Source organism: Chlamydotis macqueenii, chromosome 2, assembly GCF_036417535.1.
Source record: "Chlamydotis macqueenii isolate bChlMac1 chromosome 2, bChlMac1.mat, whole genome shotgun sequence".
In the NCBI taxonomy this organism is placed as follows: Eukaryota; Metazoa; Chordata; class Aves; order Otidiformes; family Otididae; genus Chlamydotis; species Chlamydotis macqueenii.
The window spans coordinates 107,564,461-107,582,217 of NC_141557.1; the positions used below are offsets into that span (position 1 = coordinate 107,564,461).

At 43.5% G+C, this 17,757-nt stretch overlaps 1 protein-coding gene across 1 annotated transcript; it reads right to left on the reverse strand.

Moving 5' to 3' along the window:
* Positions 1 to 4,860: 4,860 nt before the first annotated feature.
* Positions 4,861 to 14,992, reverse strand: CIDEA (cell death inducing DFFA like effector a). Its single transcript, XM_086742186.1, has 5 exons — positions 14,955 to 14,992; positions 12,199 to 12,355; positions 11,877 to 12,023; positions 8,748 to 8,929; positions 4,861 to 5,642 (listed from the first exon to the last, which is right to left on the reverse strand). The coding sequence occupies exons 1-5, from the start codon at positions 14,990 to 14,992 to the stop codon at positions 5,507 to 5,509; spliced, it is 660 nt and encodes a 219-aa protein (XP_086598312.1). The 3' UTR covers positions 4,861 to 5,506.
* Positions 14,993 to 17,757: the final 2,765 nt, after the last annotated feature.

The following is a 17,757-nucleotide window of genomic DNA, read 5'->3' on the forward strand; positions in this document are numbered from 1 at the left end:
TGAGAAACAACGACAAAACTAAAATAACCTTCCCCCCAACCCCGCTTCTTCCCAAGCTCAACTTCACTCCTTCATTCCCAAGTCTTCTACCTTCTCTACCTGTCCCCAAGCAGCACAGGGAAATGGGGGTCATGGTTAGTCCACAACTGCTCCTCTCTGTTGCTCCTTCCTTCTCATACTTTTCCTCTGCTCCAGCATGGGCCCTTCCCAGAGGATACAGTCATTCAGGAAATGCTCCAGCGTGGGTCCTCTCCACAGGGTGCAGTCCTTCAGGAACAGACTGCTCCAGCATGGGTTCACCCTGGGCCACAGGTCCTGCCAGAAAACGTGCTCCAGCCTGGCCTCCTCTCTTGCCCAGAGCCTGCTCATGCATAGGGTCTCCATGGGCGGCAGCTTCCTTTGAGGCACGTCTACCTGCTCTGGCATGGAGTCCTCCACAGGCTGCAGGTGGATGGATCTCTGCTCCTCCATGGGCTGCAGGAGGACAGCCTGCCTCACCATGGGCTGCACAGGAATCTCTGCTCCAGCACCTGGAGAACCTCTTCCTTCTTCACTGTCCTCAGTGTCCGCAGAGTTGTTCCTCTCACATTTTTCTCAGTCCTCTTTCACAGCTTCCACACAGCACTTTTTACCCTTTTAAAAATACGTTTCTGCTTGTTTCAGCTTTGGGCAATGGTGGTTTCATTTTGGAGACAGCTGACAGCAGCTCTATACAATGCAGAGGCAGCCCCTAGTCTCTACTCACAGAAGCCACCCCTACAGCACCCCTCCACCCCCCACTGCCAACACCTTGCCACTAAATCCAATACTTTGTGCTTTTCCACAGCAAGAGGAGAACTGTTCAATAATCAAGCTCTGCAAAACCATTCCTTATGCTGAGTACAGGATGCACTTATTAGAAGTGTGCTAGAGTGATCACACTTGCATGCTTCTCCTCCTGAAGACTAAGTTAATCCTGAACTAGAAAAACCTAGTATTTCACTCAACTAAATCCATATTTCCCTGCAATCAAATGTGTACTACTTACTGTATCTGAAGGTAAATGACTGCAGGGAGTTTTTGTGAGGCATAAAAAGAGGTCCTTGATCCTTACAGTATTTAGTAAAAACCAGAGATTGTGAAAGCCTTGAATCTCCTGTACTCAGTAGTTTGTAGTCTTTTGCAGCTTCGGTAAAAGATGGAGGAAGGAATTCCTTTTGTATGAAAGGAAATGCAGCCTGCACAGTTTCTGAGGCCAGAAAGTGAGTCAGCAGTAAAAAGAGTTCAGAGCCACATAACAGTATGCAGTTACCTCACTGCCACAGTCCAGCATTTGGAAACTGACTGTGGCAGATCACAGATCCATTAACATTCATGATTATTTCAGGAATAAGCTATTCTGGAAATTAATAGAGACAACATCCAAAGACACCATTTGATTTTATTTATTCATGGACAGTGTTCCTTAAAATTAGCACCGCACATCAGAAAAATATTGCCATCACTGACATAATTCTCACCCATCTCAATTTTCATAGCAAGTTAAACTACTGAGCTTGAAAATTGTGAAGTGGTAAAATACTATATTTTTTTCCTTACCAAAACAGCATGTTTATAAATATCTTAACTGCATATATGACAAGGTAAGGTAGAGAAAGCAGTGATACACTCTAAACCCTGCAAGGATACTTGCTAACACATATGTGAAGTGGTATGTTAATCACATTAATATCTCCAGTAAAACATGAGTCATCAAGTAAAAAATATACTTTGTACTTTGGTTTTAAACTTTTGTTTTTAATTAAATAAGCCTGTGAGAAAGACGGATGCTGAAATTATTTAGAGTTATAATTCTAATCAGTTACAAGTGATCATATGTTGTTATCTTCACAGTTAACATTCAGAACTACTATCATTTCCTACATTGTGAACACCTACCTCTCTACTCATTGTACTGAGAAAAACTTCCATCTCAAAGTCCTATTTTCCTTTCTTTATCCTTCTCTTCTCTGCAGGGAAAGGATCCAGAATATTTCCTAGAGCATATTCCAAATGGTCTAAGGAATTTAGACCCTGCCTTTTCCTCTCCCCCTAGACAGAAGAGCTTGTAATCCTATTTCTCCTGCAAGAATAGGAAGGTGCAAGAAAGCAACAATTTCATGGGTTTATGAAAGGAAGGAAATGAAGTAATGATAAATTACACACAAGAAAGCTAATAGATTCTTCAGTCTAGTCATGAAGAGAGCAACATTGTTTTGCCTGCAGAATATGAACAGTGCCTGAGTCAATAAGATTGAGTACTTCAGTGAAAATTCCTTTTTTGGTAACTAGAGAGTAGGACTTGGTGCATTGTTAGTAAGTGATGCAAAGCAGCAGACAAAAAGGGCCAGAGCAAGCAAGGAGGGAGTAAACATTTTTCACACTTTGGACATTACCGGCCTTGACTGCAACAATTACAAGTGCAGATTAACTGAGCTTATGGAAAGAAAAAGTAAAGCTAAAAATGTCAAGTAGACATACCTGCAGTTAAAAGCCTGCACTTTCAGTTTTTCTGTCTCTTGCTAGATATTGGACACCTCCTGTAGCTAAGGTGTAGCTAATACTGAAGTTGATCTTTGCTGTGTACCACATACAGCTGAAGCAAAAGCTATGCCTCCTAAGCAATTATTAAAAAAAAAAAACACCAAAACAAAACAACCAACCAAACAAAAAAACCACCAAAACCAAAAACCAAACTGGTTCCAACTCAGAATAACAAACTCCTCCATTTTGACCCAAAGCCAAAACTTTATCTCTGAAAAGAAGTTGGTACAGTAGCAAATATCATCCCCCAAATACTAAGGCTGTGGCAAAGCCCAGATTCAGAAGCAATGGAACAACTTCAGACAGCTTCCAAGACACTTGTCCCATTTTGTTACTTTGTTCAGCTGTTTGCATTTTGAATTAGAGGAAGGTGCTCTGAGATGGAGACCTTGCAGTTCACCTGACCTTCAGCAGCTCAAGTCTTCAGTGTAAAGCTGCCAAACAAGCAGCTGCTTAAAAACATTGCAAAGTCACACCAAGTTAGCATTTTAGAGCACATTAGGTTCTCAGATAGTGCCACTGGAAACTATGGAATGTTAGTTCTGTAACAACTGCCTCTGGCTACAGGAGGCTGGAATTTGAGCTCTGCACAGTTCAGACATGCAAAAGCTTCTGTGTTACAGATGTTGAAGAGGCAATTCACACAAAGCAATATTGAACTATGCAAGTTGTTTAGTGGTTTGGTTTTTTTTTTTTTAAACATTGGTGCTCCCACCATTAGCAACATAAATATTCTTAAAAGCATTACCAAGAGCTTCTTTTAATAGAACAAATGGTCCTTAAAAGCTGAAAGAATTAATTACAAAATCCTTGCACTGTATCAGTTAAATGTAATTCCTTGACAGGAATACAGACTTTGGCCAGCAGTTATCATGGCAACAATCATTTGTGGGGGGTGTCAAGAATGAAGTATAGAGCTTCCATTTTAATATAACCTCTTTCTCGTTACTCACAGAGTAGGTTTTTTGTTGTTGTTGTTGTTCTGAAAGAAACCTGACAGTGCTGCAAGATATAGGCATTCCTTCCTTTAATAAATTAGGAAAGAGTTAGTCCTCCCCTTGTCTAGAGCAGTGTACCCTCCCCTCTCCTCCAGCAAACACTCAGAAGTAGATGGGAAACAACAGAAATCAAGAAAAAAAAAAAATCAAGGTTTTTCTTAGCTGTCTACTTATTTATAATAACCGAAGTGACAGTTGGACACCTACTGAACTTGTGTTCAGTCCCTTTAACACTTGAATTTAGGCTGCTTTTCATCACAGCACTGATTTCTGGCTAAGTGACATCCATAAAGGGAAGACAAAAATAAGCATATAAAGGTGCAATTTGCAGAAAAAAGCAAGAGCAGTATTCCCACATATTAGTGACACTTGAAGTGAACAGATCCAGTTGACAGGTCAGAACAGATACCCACAAACCATGATGCTTGGTCTTGTTAGTCCACCTGCTCCTCTTTTAGCAGACTAGCTTTTCCTCCTACTCAGTGCAGTTGATAGACATAGTTAATGGATTCCTGTCTCACCAGAGGCGTGGCAAGCACTGGGGGTGGTCCATACTGGTCTTTTCCCTTTTGCTCCCACTGCCCCACTTGTACTCCATCACCAGAATTTCTCTTCCTGAGTGACACCTGCTGTCAGGTCAGACACATTTACCTGTACCTGCTGTCTCCTTAACAGCTTTCAGTCTTAAGCAAGAATATAACAGCTTACTAAAATTCTTCATGAGTAAGCAAACAAAAACCTCAAAAGCTACACTTATGAACAACCAAAGTTGGGCTAACACTGCTTGTTTTCCAGTTTTCTACATTGTTGAGGAAAAGCTTGCTGGAAGCTGGTCATACTAGCAGTTCTCTAAACTGTAGAAAACATCATGGACAATTGTACCTAAGGATTAAAAATACTGCCCTTTACTACAGCTTGTCTTGAGAGACTAAAACTGCAAATATCCAGTTTAAAGCATACATACGTTACACAAGACTAGATAGTGCCCTGCTGTTCTTCCCTGAACACAGGGGCACCAAAATCCAGCATCTCTTACGTGTACCTCAAGTACAACTTGGGATACAGTGTCATCTTGTAACTGAATAGTGAAAACTACAGAAGTGATGATTTAACCCGATGGAAGCTTCAGCAGGTTGCTTGTAAGCCATATTCATGAAACTATGGCAAATTATTCATTACTTCATGCAGAACTGGACATCACTTTAAAGAAATTATCATTAAAGAAATATATCAGGTTTTTCAAATGGTATGAGCTATACTAACCAGAACTTTCTGTACATTTGAAGAAAAATATAAAGAATCATACTGAAATGTTTTTATTTGTTTTAAGGGAAGTAAGGCTAAACTGTAAGCTTCCGCTTCGTAGTTACATTTTCTCCAATAAGTCTTCACAAGGGTAGTCAGTCCCTGAACCAGGATTCAGCTGTATTGTGTATTTCCATTGTTAGCAGGAGTAAATAAGTACACTTCATTTCTTTATGCCTCAATGCCAGTTGGTCACTAATACCAGCACTGTTAAGGATTAAAAACAACAACAAAAATCCCCCAGCTTCCTCCCACCCTACAGCCCAGTCTGTTCAGAAGACAAGTAGACAACCATGAAAAAAACCCAAACAATGTTTTGATCAGTGCAAGAAATATTCCACTGATTACAAAGTGTGCAAGTTTCCAAGTATACTTATTCTCCATTTTCAGTTGCTGGGGCAAAAACCTGCCCTCCCTCCTTTTGCCAAATTAGGGGACATTAGGCACCCATCCTTTTGCTGTGTTAAGAGCTTGTGAACACTAAACACTTATTTTATGACTAAGGCCTACAAGTATTCCCAAATGGGAAAAAAGTTAGTTCACATTAGTGGATATCCCCCTACTATAACATCATTACAATCAAAACTGGGCAAGAGAATGTCTGTAAGCAAAAGGATCCGATCTCAGAAGTGCAGCTGTACTCACTGCTCCTGCCTTGATCTTGTACACATGTCATCTTCATCATATTCACCCATCAACTGCAACATATACGTTCCAGTATAGAGAAGAAACTGTCCAATTATTTGTGCTGCATGGGACATTAGCTGAAGCACCTTCCTAGAAGAAAAGCCATTTATTAAAAACAAAACCAAACACCAGCAGGATGACATTACCCCTTTGTTCCTATTCACAACACCTTTAGGATGAGTTAGGCAGATATATTTAAGAACTCTGTCTCATTCCTCCTCACTTCCAAGAAGTCTTTTTCTGTATCTTCTTTAGAAAAGATACTTCTGTGGCCATTGATTAACAGAAAGCTATTGACACTTGGCAGAACCAGAAAACACATTTAAGAAAGCAGGCTGTCATCCTGTTAGACATTTACAGGCAAAGCCATCACTCAAACTACCAGTGCACCAGTGAAGACTTAACTTCGCCTGGGAAGTCAGCAGCATTCCTGCAGCATGAATCCACCTCATGTCTCACCTTTAGGCCATTCACTAATACAACACCGATCAAACTTGATTAGATTCGAAGCTGAGCAATCACATCACAGCGGATGCCCAAAAGCAAAAAAAAAATTAAGCCAGGCAAGTTAATGCTGTCCAAGCTTCGAGCCTTAAGAGTTCTCAGTTCGCAACTATTCTATTTTTTAAAGATTTAATAAGTATCAGCATTCAAATATATAATACTGTGTGAGAAGCAGTACAGATCCATAAACTAAGACCAGGTGAGCATCAGAGGTCTACAATATAAAGTGTGGATCACCACAGGACTGCACAGGAATAGAGATCACCATATTTGAGTGGTCATTTATGCAACTTGGTTATAGCTGCATCTTCCTTTCCTTCTCTAAGGAAGAACAGGGCCATCAGTATTAAGAGCTACAGTCAAGCCTCATCCCCTGAAAGTTAAGTAGGCCTTCACAAGTATGAGGCTGAGGCATTGGGGAAGCGGTACACAAGATGCAGAAACCACACCAGCCTTCCTCTTCTACAAAAAAAGTGGGAAGATTTTCTGAATTTCTTTCTGAGAAAACATGCAGCTGTGAATCCTCTGCTGCTATTCACTTCTCCTTTAAGCTCCAGCAGAGAAGGCAAAGTCTTCCTCCTACAAATTCATTTTTTCCCACTGTGATGAAAGAAGGTTTGCAGTCAAAATCCAATGCTTTAAAAGAGCAGAATACCCTGTCCTTCAAGCCTAGGAAGCCTTTAAAAAACACTGTACCCTTATTTACGCTTCCCACACGTATACCATTTCAGTATGTCCTTCCCTCTACCAGACAGTACAGGCCAAGGAGCTTTACAGTTTTAAAGAAAGCTGCACCTGGCACTGAGCTCCTGAGCAGCTGCCATGTGCCACTTGCACACAAGAGCAGTTGTCACTTAAGCCATGGAGGAAGTTATTTGTTGAACTGGACATTTGATCCTTCAGTTGGACACTACAGGGAGAAACTGTCAGGGGAAACACACTAATCAGATCTGGCAGGCTTTGAGACCCTCCCACCAATGAACAACTGCAGCATTTTAAAGTCTTTTCCCTTCACACTCCCAAGGTGGGCTCAGAGAGAGGGCATTGGCATTAACAATTTGGAACTCATTAGCAGGGGGACTACATCAAGAACCTAACATCATCTGTCTTCAGAGTTAATAACAAGTTGAGACAGGCCATCTCACTGTTGTGTTCAAGAGTACCCATGGTTATCTGTCACCCTTGTTCTTTGCTAGAAGACTATTTTCCCACCCTGACACTGGCACTTCCCTTACAGCTCTCTGTAACATAACAGTGCTTCCAGAAGAACTCCACAGCTACTTCAGCTGTTCACCAGTACCATTTCTTCCTCACCAGCTGCCCTGTGTTGGCAAGGAGGCAGAACCATCCCTTCAAATTCTCCTTAACAGTGCAAGTTCCAGCGCTGATACTCATCTGCATAGCAGAGAGCCAGAAATCAGAGTTTGTTCTGCCTCAGGAGACTTGACACAGGAACTGGAGGAGTGCGGCTGTTCAAGGGTAAACCTTTGCTTTGAAGAAACCCTAATGAAGCCAATGCTACAAGTGGACATAGCATATAGCTGGATAATCACTGCAGAATGACCAGAGAGAAGAGTCTCATCTACAGTCACACCAGCTGTAAACTGAAAGATTAAGCGAGGGACCACCTAAGTAGAGTGGGAGAGGTCAGTCAGAAAGATAGGGAACAAGATTAACATTACAATGCTACATCATGAGAGGAGGGACTATTCGAAGACTTCAAACTAAAGACTACATGTTGCTCAGGGGAAGTGAAAACCTCACTCACAGGCATATACATCTGTCTGTTCTGTACAGGGCAGATCTTGTCCTCAAGTAATAAAATGCAGCAACACTACACCGCTGTGCCTCAACCAGAATTTGAAAGGTCAGGTAGAGGAATTCAGGGCTGCAGCTAAACAGCTGTCAAAGTATGGCACATCTGCAAAGGAGTCTGAACTCAGAAGAAGTTTTCTTCAACCAGGGCAACACACTGTTGAAAGCAGTGGACAGGACAGGTATTATTTTGCCCCTGCATAGGACAGCATTTTCCAACAGCCAGTTCTACCAAACCTGCAATCCACCAGACTGGTCCTGCAGGAGACAGTGGTCTTTGTTAGGCTCTGTTAGTTTGCTTAGAGACCAGTCGGCTTAAAAATAGCGACATCACACAGTCTTACTATAGATGACAAATTTGCATTAAGTCAGTAGACAGTGTTATATCTCTTCTATTTTCCTTTGCCTCCATGTAGCTCAGGTGGTAAATTTGGCAGCCAGGTATTGCAAAGTCTGAGCAAGTTTTAAGATCTTTGCCATTAGACCTCAAATTCCTGTCTCATTTTATCCCCTTGAAAGTCTCCCCCTCAAAGATTCTGATGCTTCTTTCTCAGCCTCATGCATTCATCAAACAAATCAAAGGAATCTGGGAAATTCTCTCAGGAAAACAAAGAGACTCTACCTACACCCTTGCAGTAAATACAAGCTGATAAAATTTTTGCCTTCTGGGGAAATTTAAGATTCCACCATAAAAAGCTATAGTAAATTTTTACAAGTCAGCTATGTACCTTGCAAAGGAAGAGTCAGCATTTTGGCCAGTATGTAGGAATGAATAAAAATACCAAGTTCATAAACAGACCTGCTTCTCAGAACCAATAAACAAACACAGATTTTACATTAACTTGTATGCCTGATCAGTAGTGGACACATACTTACCGCAGTACGCTTTTTGCTCCCATACATTTGATGTCGTATGAGATGGAGTAGATCTCATAGAAGGTCGCCTTGATGTTTAAGCAGCCAATAAAATCCTTAGGGTTCAGCTTGTACAGATCAAATGTGACGTTAGCTACTCCCATTTTCTTCTTTTGTCTCACAGTAGCGACTCCATTTCTTGTCTAATTTAAAGAGGAAGATAGTTTGTACTGTGAGCCAGGAATCAACAGCAAGACAATCATTAACAGTGCAGCTTTTTAGAAGCAGCTTGCTTATTCCAGTCTTTGGGCTAGTTCTCAATGAACTCTAAGCTAGAATTAAAAGCATTAGCAGAGAGAAAAGCAAGTCTGCAGCTTACATAATTTTGTTCAAGTCCTGACCAGGCCTCTGATGCTATTTCAAACACACAGAGAAGTTCTAGAGTGACACAGCACCTCCTAAATATTTCTTTCCTGTAATGCAGCTGCTTCTTCAGAGCATACTGAAGCCACAGGTAATGCCACTGGACAGTATTCCTGCTATTTTATTATCCTAATATGTTCCAGCTGCTAGCTGAGGCAGCACAGGTAGTCCACACTGAAACAGGCCACCAAGCAACCAGGATGACATTAAGTCCTTCAATTTAGGAAGAAACACAGTACTGATGAGCACTCTTAGACAGCTGCAAAGAGGACATCTGTGAAAAATCAGCTCCTCATTTCAAAGCCTAGCTCATAACACCTCTCTTTTTCTTCCTACCGAAAAAAAAAAATAACATGAGGAAGGAACCACTACTGATTGGGCCTAGCGTTTAATATTGAGTTTTCAAGAGAAAAAACAAAGGAGTGTGAAAAGTAATCTTCCAACCTTAATTCCAGCCTCCTTTACTGAAAGCAGCCGTTGTCTGCTTCAGGGCTGACAGCAATGCTTTCATGATGGCTTGCTTCAAGGCGAAAAACAAAACAAAACAAAAAAACCAAACTAGTAAAGGAGACCCATATTTAGAGAGACATCTAGTGGATAGATGGGATCCTCTGCTCAGCACACGCCGCTCAAGGTTAATGACTCGGCAGCTGCCAAGCTGGTTTTTGCACGCTAAATGAAGCGGTAAAGTTGTGTGCGACTGGGCCTTCTTGTACTTGTCACCCCAGCGCTTAGACAGTGCCATGATAAATGAGACCAAGTTAAACACTGCAGTATAACATTAGCCAGCAATTTTATGCTTCTCTTCCTTCAATAACCTCTGAGCTCCAGGAACAGGGCCCCCTATCAACAACAGTTTTGGACAGGTACAAATAGTTGGTAGGCATAGTAACATATCCCTCCCTGCATTCACACCCAGAATACTTGGATGAAGCCTGACAGAGCTTCTGCTACGCTCCAGATGATTTGTGAAGCAGCAACAGTCCTTCTGCTGTCATTCAGCCCAGCCTGAAGAGGGGCCGCATTCAAACTTGTTCTGTTGTCATGCCAGACAGGACATCGGGCAGAAGGGGAAGGGGCAAACTTGAGTCATACCCTGGCTGCAACTTCTTTTCTGCTCCTGGAGCTCATGGCCCAGATGCAGCAGGTTGATGAGCCAGTGAGGTATCTTGGGGAAAAATGTACAAGCTGCCCACGTGGCAACAAAAGACTGGAAAAAACAGGGCCACATGATCGAACCATCTGTGTACAAAAAGAAAAACAGTAGGCCTGCTCACAGATCATCAGCTAGCTCTGCACCTGGCAGTAGAAATTTTGATGCTAGCTTTCTAGCAACAACCATTTAATGGAAAGATAATTAGGAGCTTGACTATCTTATTAACATACACATGACCATTCCCTCACAAAACCACAAACTGGACACTGAGTTCATATGATTAGAAGGCTAAAGCTAGTCAACCTTACTAGTTCATAGAATCATAGCATAGTTTGTTTTGGAAGGGACCTTCAAAGGTCATCTAGTCCAACTCCCCTGCAAGAAGCAGGGACATCTCCCACCAGATCAGGTTGCTCAGAGCCCCCTCCAACCTGGCCTTCAATGTTTCCAGGGATGGGGGCATCTACCACCTCTCTGGGCAACCTGTTCCAGTGTTCTACAACCCTCATTATAAAAGTAATTTTTCCTATCTACCTCCCTCTATTTTAAAACCGTTACCCCTCATCCTATCACAACAGACCCTGCTGAAAAGTTTCTCCCTGTCTTTCCTGTAGGCCCCCCTTGAGGTACTAGAAGACTGCTATAAGGTCTCCCCAGAGCCTCCTCTTCTCCAGGCTGAACAGCCCCAACTCTCTCAGCCTGTCCTCATAGGAAAGGTGCTCCAGCCCTCTGATCATCTCCGTGGCCCTCCTCTGGACCTTCTCCAACTGATCCATGTCCTTCTTATGTTGGGGGCTCCAGAACTGGATGCAGTACTGCAGGTGGGGTCTCACCAGGGCAGAGTAGAGGGGCAGAATCACCTCCTTCAACCTGCTGGCCGCACTCCTCTTGATGCAGCCGAGGATATGGTTGGCTTTCTGGGCTGCAAGCGTACACTGCCAGCTCATGTTGAGCTTCTCATCCATCAGCACACCCAAGTTCCTCTCCTCAGGGCTGCTATCAATCCATTCTCTGCCCAGCCTGTATTTGGGCTGGTTCTTACAATATCTTGAAGCACGTAGACTAACACTAGGTTTTGATGACAACTATTAGCTGTTTGCAACATTAAACTTAAGCATTTTTCTAGCCTTCACTAAACTATTACTGCATTCACAAGGCAAAACTTGTTTTATATTGCTTAATCTGGGCATTTTTCCTCTCTAAAAAGCTAACTTTTAAAGGCATTGTATTTTTAACTTCATGCAAAGTCCTAATTTTCTTTATGTTCAAAAAGGCTCAAGAACAAGGTTATTTCTAAGGCTTTTCAAAAGCAGGGGATCTCCCCTACAATTATTTGCAGTTGTAGTGTTTCATTTCAATTCTTGGCAGATCTTTGCCAACAGTTCTACATCCAAGCAAGGGACAAAAAAGAATTTGATATGTTATCCTGGAAGGTTCCACAAGGTGTTAATACCTTGCCTTCTTTAGGGGAAGTTTTCCTCCTCTTCTCCTCTCTTTCCAGCAATTTTTGCAGCCACAGACATTCTTCCACCCACTTCTATTCAAGTCAGAGAGAAGCAGTCAACACTTACTTGTGTCCATTTCTGTCCTTTTTCTAGAACCATGAAGTGTGTATTATCATCCAGGGACCTGAAGAACTCTTCTGTGTCCACAACTGTGCCATCTTCCTCCAAAACCAGAGTAACTACTCCAGCAGATATAAAGAAGGCATCTAAAGTCTGCAAAAAAGAGTAGGGGTTTTTTATTCAAAAGGTGGCCCATCATTTCATATTAAGACTTGCTTATCTGACATATTCTCCTGAACTTCCTCAGTGAACAAGAGTCCGTGGGTTGCCTTTCTGGGATATCATACTTCACTATAAGTTTCAGCCAGCATGGGAATGTTTGCTATACCTTGCTGATGAGCTCTTGCAGACTGCTTGCAACAATTCCTCTCCGGCTGCTTCTGGAGGCATTGGATACACGGAAAGGTCGCCCTGCAGGCATGAGAGGAGGGAACAGGGTCTGTTTTGTTGCTGCTCCCACAGATGCTCCCATGGATACCAAAGATCTAAGACAAATAAAAATTCAGCATAGTTATAAAAATAGTCATGTCAAGTACTATCAGAAGGAGGAGACTCGTTGAGTTCAGTGACATAAGCACATTATACGAGTAATTCACAGGTCACGTTAGACTCGTGAAGCTTGCTTTCAAAAGTAAGTACTACGTAGCCCTACAGAAATACTGTCTCTGAGCTTTCTCTTGCCAGTGACATTTGAAAACACTTCTAAAATTAAAAGCGTTTCAAGCAGATGTCAAGGTCATGATTACAGTGAGGCTGACAGGTTTTAACATAGAGTTAGAAAGGCAGCAGCTCTTACTGCATTCATTATGCAAGAAAAACACTCAATTAGATAAATAAGTAGTTGAAAGCAGTCTTGTGTGTTAAGATACAAGTTTGTTTTAGGAAGACTGAACATATCATCCATATTCAAAACACTCGGCATCAGAACACAAGCGGAGCTTTTCCATATAGTTATGCTTGACTTTCAAACAGCCACAGCATTCATCTCGTAAATAATATTTACAAGAGAAAGGGATGTATCCCCATTTTGTTCTCCCACTTAGGTGTAAAAGGTCAGCTTTATGTAAAAAAAATCTACTCTCAGACACTTTCACAGCTTTCCTCCTGGAGAAGGGTCAAGACCAGGGAGGAGGACAAAGTGACAGAGTAAAACTGACTAAGGCACTGAAGCTCCACAGAAGGGAAGCATGCCAGGACAGGGCGTGTTTGTTAATCTGTTCACCAAGTAAATAGCCTCCCAATCACACCACTGGTCGGTGGGCAGCTCCCGTTCTGAATCACCCGAGTCTTTTCCTCAGACAGGAAGGCTGCTCATCTACATCAGGGCTGGTGACTCCACTTCACAGGGGACTCCATTGTTAGAAAACCCAATGCTCAGGATTCAAGAGACAACGCTTTCAGAGCTGGTTACATCCTATTCCCTCTCACACATTTGAAAATTATCATGTAGAACAGCTACTTGAGTTGTATATATGACAGTACTGCCAAGATTATTTTTTTTTTCCCCTTGAGGACAGCAAATACTAGTCCTGTTGAACAGTTTTCTTTCCTATTACTTAAGCCAAGTTGTCATTCATAAGAGACAAAGCATAAGGAAAAAAAGCCAAAACATATATTCTAATACAGAAGGAAGAGCGTTAGGGGCACAGCTCACAGGCAGGACTTGAGCTAACAGGGTTCACCTCAGGCATTAGCACAGCCAACTATACAAGCCATATTTTGCAGCTCTGAGCAGAAGTTTCTTCAGGATTCAAGATCAATCACCACACACTGCTGCCTAGTCCTATCAGAAGTAAGAAGCTGGAGGGAAAAAACCAAACAGATTAATAAACCAAGACTTTAATTAGCTACACCAGATAGTCACTTAACAGGAGTCCAAGTCTTAGGGAGTTATTTAACATTGATGCCATTTCACCTACATTTCAATAAAACCAGTCAATATCCTCTTTAAACCAAGTCTGGTTATGAAGCAGTGAGTCTGGGTTCCAGTGCAGGCTGAAGTTTCAGTTAATGGAAAGCACTACGAAACAAAAGCCAGCATGACTAAAAGAAGCTCGCTAAACAGAGTGTGAACCTTCCAATTTTTGAGCCTACTGCTGAAAGCTTGGTTTTTCTTTGTTTCCCCGCACATGCAAAGGCCACAGACTCAAACAGGCCAGCCTACATTCAGGGCTCCTAGAAAGACCCCTTTTTGCTGCAGCTGTCCTCAGAAACCAGACAAACTGATTCCTGATGCAGGGAATCCCTCTGCTAGACTAGAGTTACTGAAAATAATTTCCTATTAAAAGCTGATCAAGCTAAGTCAGGAAACAAGCAGTGGAAAGGAACATACTAAGGTGCAGTCAGCTTTGTTTGGAAGTTGAGCGACATGTTAGAGATAGACAACTCCACTATTGTTTTATTAGTCTTTGAAGTCAAAAGGATCGAGTCCTAGCTCTTCCCTAAAGAGGAGAGGGATCAGTGGAAAACACAGGAAGATAACTGAAAGAGCAACTATCTCCAGAGTGTAGCATCTTGTCCAGTTTGCTTTGTATCACTACAACCTGCTAGAGAGGGACTCGCAGATACTGCCCCAAGCATGCAGCATAGCATCAAGGCTGGTGGGACAGATTAATTAACTTTTTTTTTTTTCCCAGAAGAACCTAGGGATTAAAAGCCTGCCTTAAGCCCTGTACACATATTTCACTCTTTATATCTGCAATACATCTCATATGTTTGTCTAAGAGTGTGGTGCAACAGGTCTACAGCCTTAGTCTAAAAAAAATCAGCATTGCACAACACAAGTGTCTTCCAAATATGGCATGGTCCAATTTTTAGGTTAAAGTTCACATAGTTTCATTCACATAGACAAATGACAACGGCAGTTAACAGCAACGCCAAAAAAGCCCACCTGCCTGCTTCTCCCACCCACCGTCCACCAGATTTTAATCCCCCCTCACCCCGCCCCCACTCGTGACCAGCCCTCACACCGCATCCTTTGCTGGTGAAGAGCTGGGGCCGACAAATACTCAGACCGAGCTCTTCCTCAGGTTTCCCCGGGATCAGCGAGGGGAGGAGGTGGGGTGGGGGTGTCCCCGCACTCACCGCAGCAGCGAGCACACGCAAAGCCTCGTCGCCTCCATAACCGACCCAGCCGCGGGGCAGCCGCCGCCGCCGCGTTTAAATGGTGCGGGACGGGCCCCTCCCCGGGGCGGTTCCGCAGCCCGGCCTTACCCTGTCCTCTCCCCGCAGCGGGTTCGCAGCTGTGCCCGGGGAACGGAGCGAGGGAGGGGGGTGCAGGGAGGCCCGGCCCCGAGTCGCGGCGAGATTTAGGTCTTTCCCGCAACACAAAGGGTGCGGGCGGCAGGTGGAAGGCTCCGCGCTTCGGCAGGAGCGTTTCTGCAGGTGCGGGTCGCCTTGGGATTTGCCCGGGAGAAGAGCGAGAAGGGCTTTGTTTAGCGCCTGCCCGAGTTACGTACCACACTAGTTAGGGCCAATATAGCAACAGGGGAAGCCAATCTCCTGTGAAGCCTCTCAGCTTTAGGGCAAATCAACAGATTAAGCGTCTCAGCTTCTGATTTTAGAGCCTGTCAATAAGCTTACAGCTTGGGTTAATGCGTACAGTAGCTTCAGCGGAGGCATTTGGTGTTATTCCTACAGGCAATAACACAGCAGCGACTTCTGTTTACAGAGCAGGTACAAAGGCCATTTTTCCTCTCTGTGTGTGCCTATGGGCACAAATACAGTATTTTCTGGCTCTGAAACCAGGTTCCATTTCTCGGTGGCTGTTGCACAGGAGGAACAGACCTGGGAGCCTCAGCCCCCGGGTGTCAGCCCAGAGCTTCACCTCCAGCCAGCACCCACGCCAGGAGACCCCATCACTGCTGATCAGGGACAGACTTGGGAGACCCTTGCCACCAGCACTCAGGATACCCTGGAGTCAGGAATATATAGTTACCTGGATTGTTTTTCCCATATCAGCCTGTTTAAGGCAGGAAGAGCCGCTCACAGTATTTTACTCTCCAGGCTTCTCTAGCAGGTGGGCTGACACATACTAGATACCTTCAGCCCTTGGGGCCCTTATCAGCTGTTAAAAAACAAACCACCAACCTTTTAGTCCACATTGTTTTCTTGGATGGAATCTCCTTCCCAGCCTGGCGTACACAGCTCCTCTCCTCAGAGCAAAGCTTAGATCAACAAACTTCCCCCTGGGAAACTATGCCCAGACTTTTGTCTCTTCCTTCTCAGGCTACTGAGGGCCTGCAGGTGTGCAGGGACCCTTCTTCTATGTTAACCCTTTCTTTCCCCATTTTCTACGACTTTGTTAGAGTTCCGCAATTTGTCCCTGGCATCATGGAGAGTGGGAAATGAGGAACGGTAAACAGTTCTCTGAGCACTGGGCTCCAAACAGCCTGCTTTCCCCTGAATTTGTAACTTTTGGGCCACAACTGAAGTTATTTATGCAAAGTGGTGCATTTGTAAGGAATTCTTACTAAGTGTTTATCTGCTGTGAGAAAACTTGTGTATATGCTGCAGCTTTTCCTGCTGTGGAGGGAGAAAAGAGAGGAGAAGGAGATGTTTTGTCAGATGGCCTGTCCTTTCCTACCTCTGCCTGTGGAAGAGAAGGGAGAGTGCCCCTTAGAAACCATATGGAAATTGCAGTAACTTTAAGGATTTTTCCTAACAGGCTGGGGCACAAATGTCTTCAGGAGGTGGGAATTTTTACCTTGCAGAAGCTCAGCTTTCCTCCGATCGTGTGCCTCTCCCCAGAGGTCTCGGCAGAGACATCCAACCAGCCCCCCCGACGTGCCATACCGGGTGCAAGGCCTGCCACAGCTCGAAGGCAGGGATGGCATGTTTTGCAAGGACGTCCTCCACCAGCAGCATTAGTGCTTCAATTTGCATGGCTGTTGTCATAACTAATACAAACATAGCTGTTGATTTAAGAGTAACAGGAAAAACGTGTCCTTTGGAAGTCTGTCATGATCTGTAAGGAGAGGAGGGTATTACCTCTGGTTTCACAAGCTGCACTAATACTCCCTTTTTTTTCTGAGCAAGCAGCAGTAAAGCCGTCAGGTGCATGAAGTCACTGGCCTAGGAGCTGAGCTTCTCAGCAAAGAAGCGTCTTTGAACACCAGCAAGACAGTGTGTAGGTGAGATGCGTGCAGAACCTGCTGAGAAAGAGTATAAAACAGTAGCATGAGCCCAATCTGGTAGCAAAAAATGAGATCTTATTAAAAATGGATGTGACAAGATAACATTCAGTATAAGGACACTAGCTGTAACAGGCACAACCCACTCTTTTACAGGGAGAGAAAACGAACCACAGGTTAAGACGAGGAGGCCAGTATACTTAGCAATGTTTTGCTTCAGTCATCACTGAAAACATTATTCATGGGGACAAAGTGCGTGGCTGATTGTTGAAGGGAGGGAACACTAGAGGTGGAGTTAAATAAGCAACTGTGTTAATCCCTCTTACTAAATGACTGTCTTACTGTCCTTTCGCAGAGGTGCAGTGACTGACTCCGTATGTGTTACTGCAGTGCAAGTTAAACAAGTTTGCTTAAGTCACTCCTCACAGGGGTCATATTGCTATGAAAAAAGGTCTGCACATGACATGTTTAAAAGGGAGGAGAAGGCACTTCAAGTAGTTCTGCATGCAACTTCACACTGGTGAGCATGCAGTATCAGGCCAGGTTTTCCCTACCACCCTTCAAGAAAAAGTTGAGAAACCGGAAAAATCCCAGAGGAAAGCGGGAATGATCAGAGATACAGAAAACATGGTGTGTGGGCTGTGTAATTTTGGAAATAGGAAGATTGGGTTGAGATGTGAATCACGGGCTTCGATAATTTAAGAGAACTCCATGAAGAGGAATGTAATAAAATTTTCTTTATGCCTACAGGGACT

Coding starts and splice junctions, on each gene's coding strand:
- CIDEA (XM_086742186.1), bottom strand. CDS start 14,992: ATGGAGGCGACGAGGCTTTGCGTGTGCTCGCTGCTGCG. Junction 12,356..14,954: donor TGCGTGTGCTCGCTGCTGCG/GTGAGTGCGGGG, acceptor TATTTGTCTTAG/ATCTTTGGTATCCATGGGAG. Junction 12,024..12,198: donor TGCAAGAGCTCATCAGCAAG/GTATAGCAAACA, acceptor TCTTTTTTGCAG/ACTTTAGATGCCTTCTTTAT.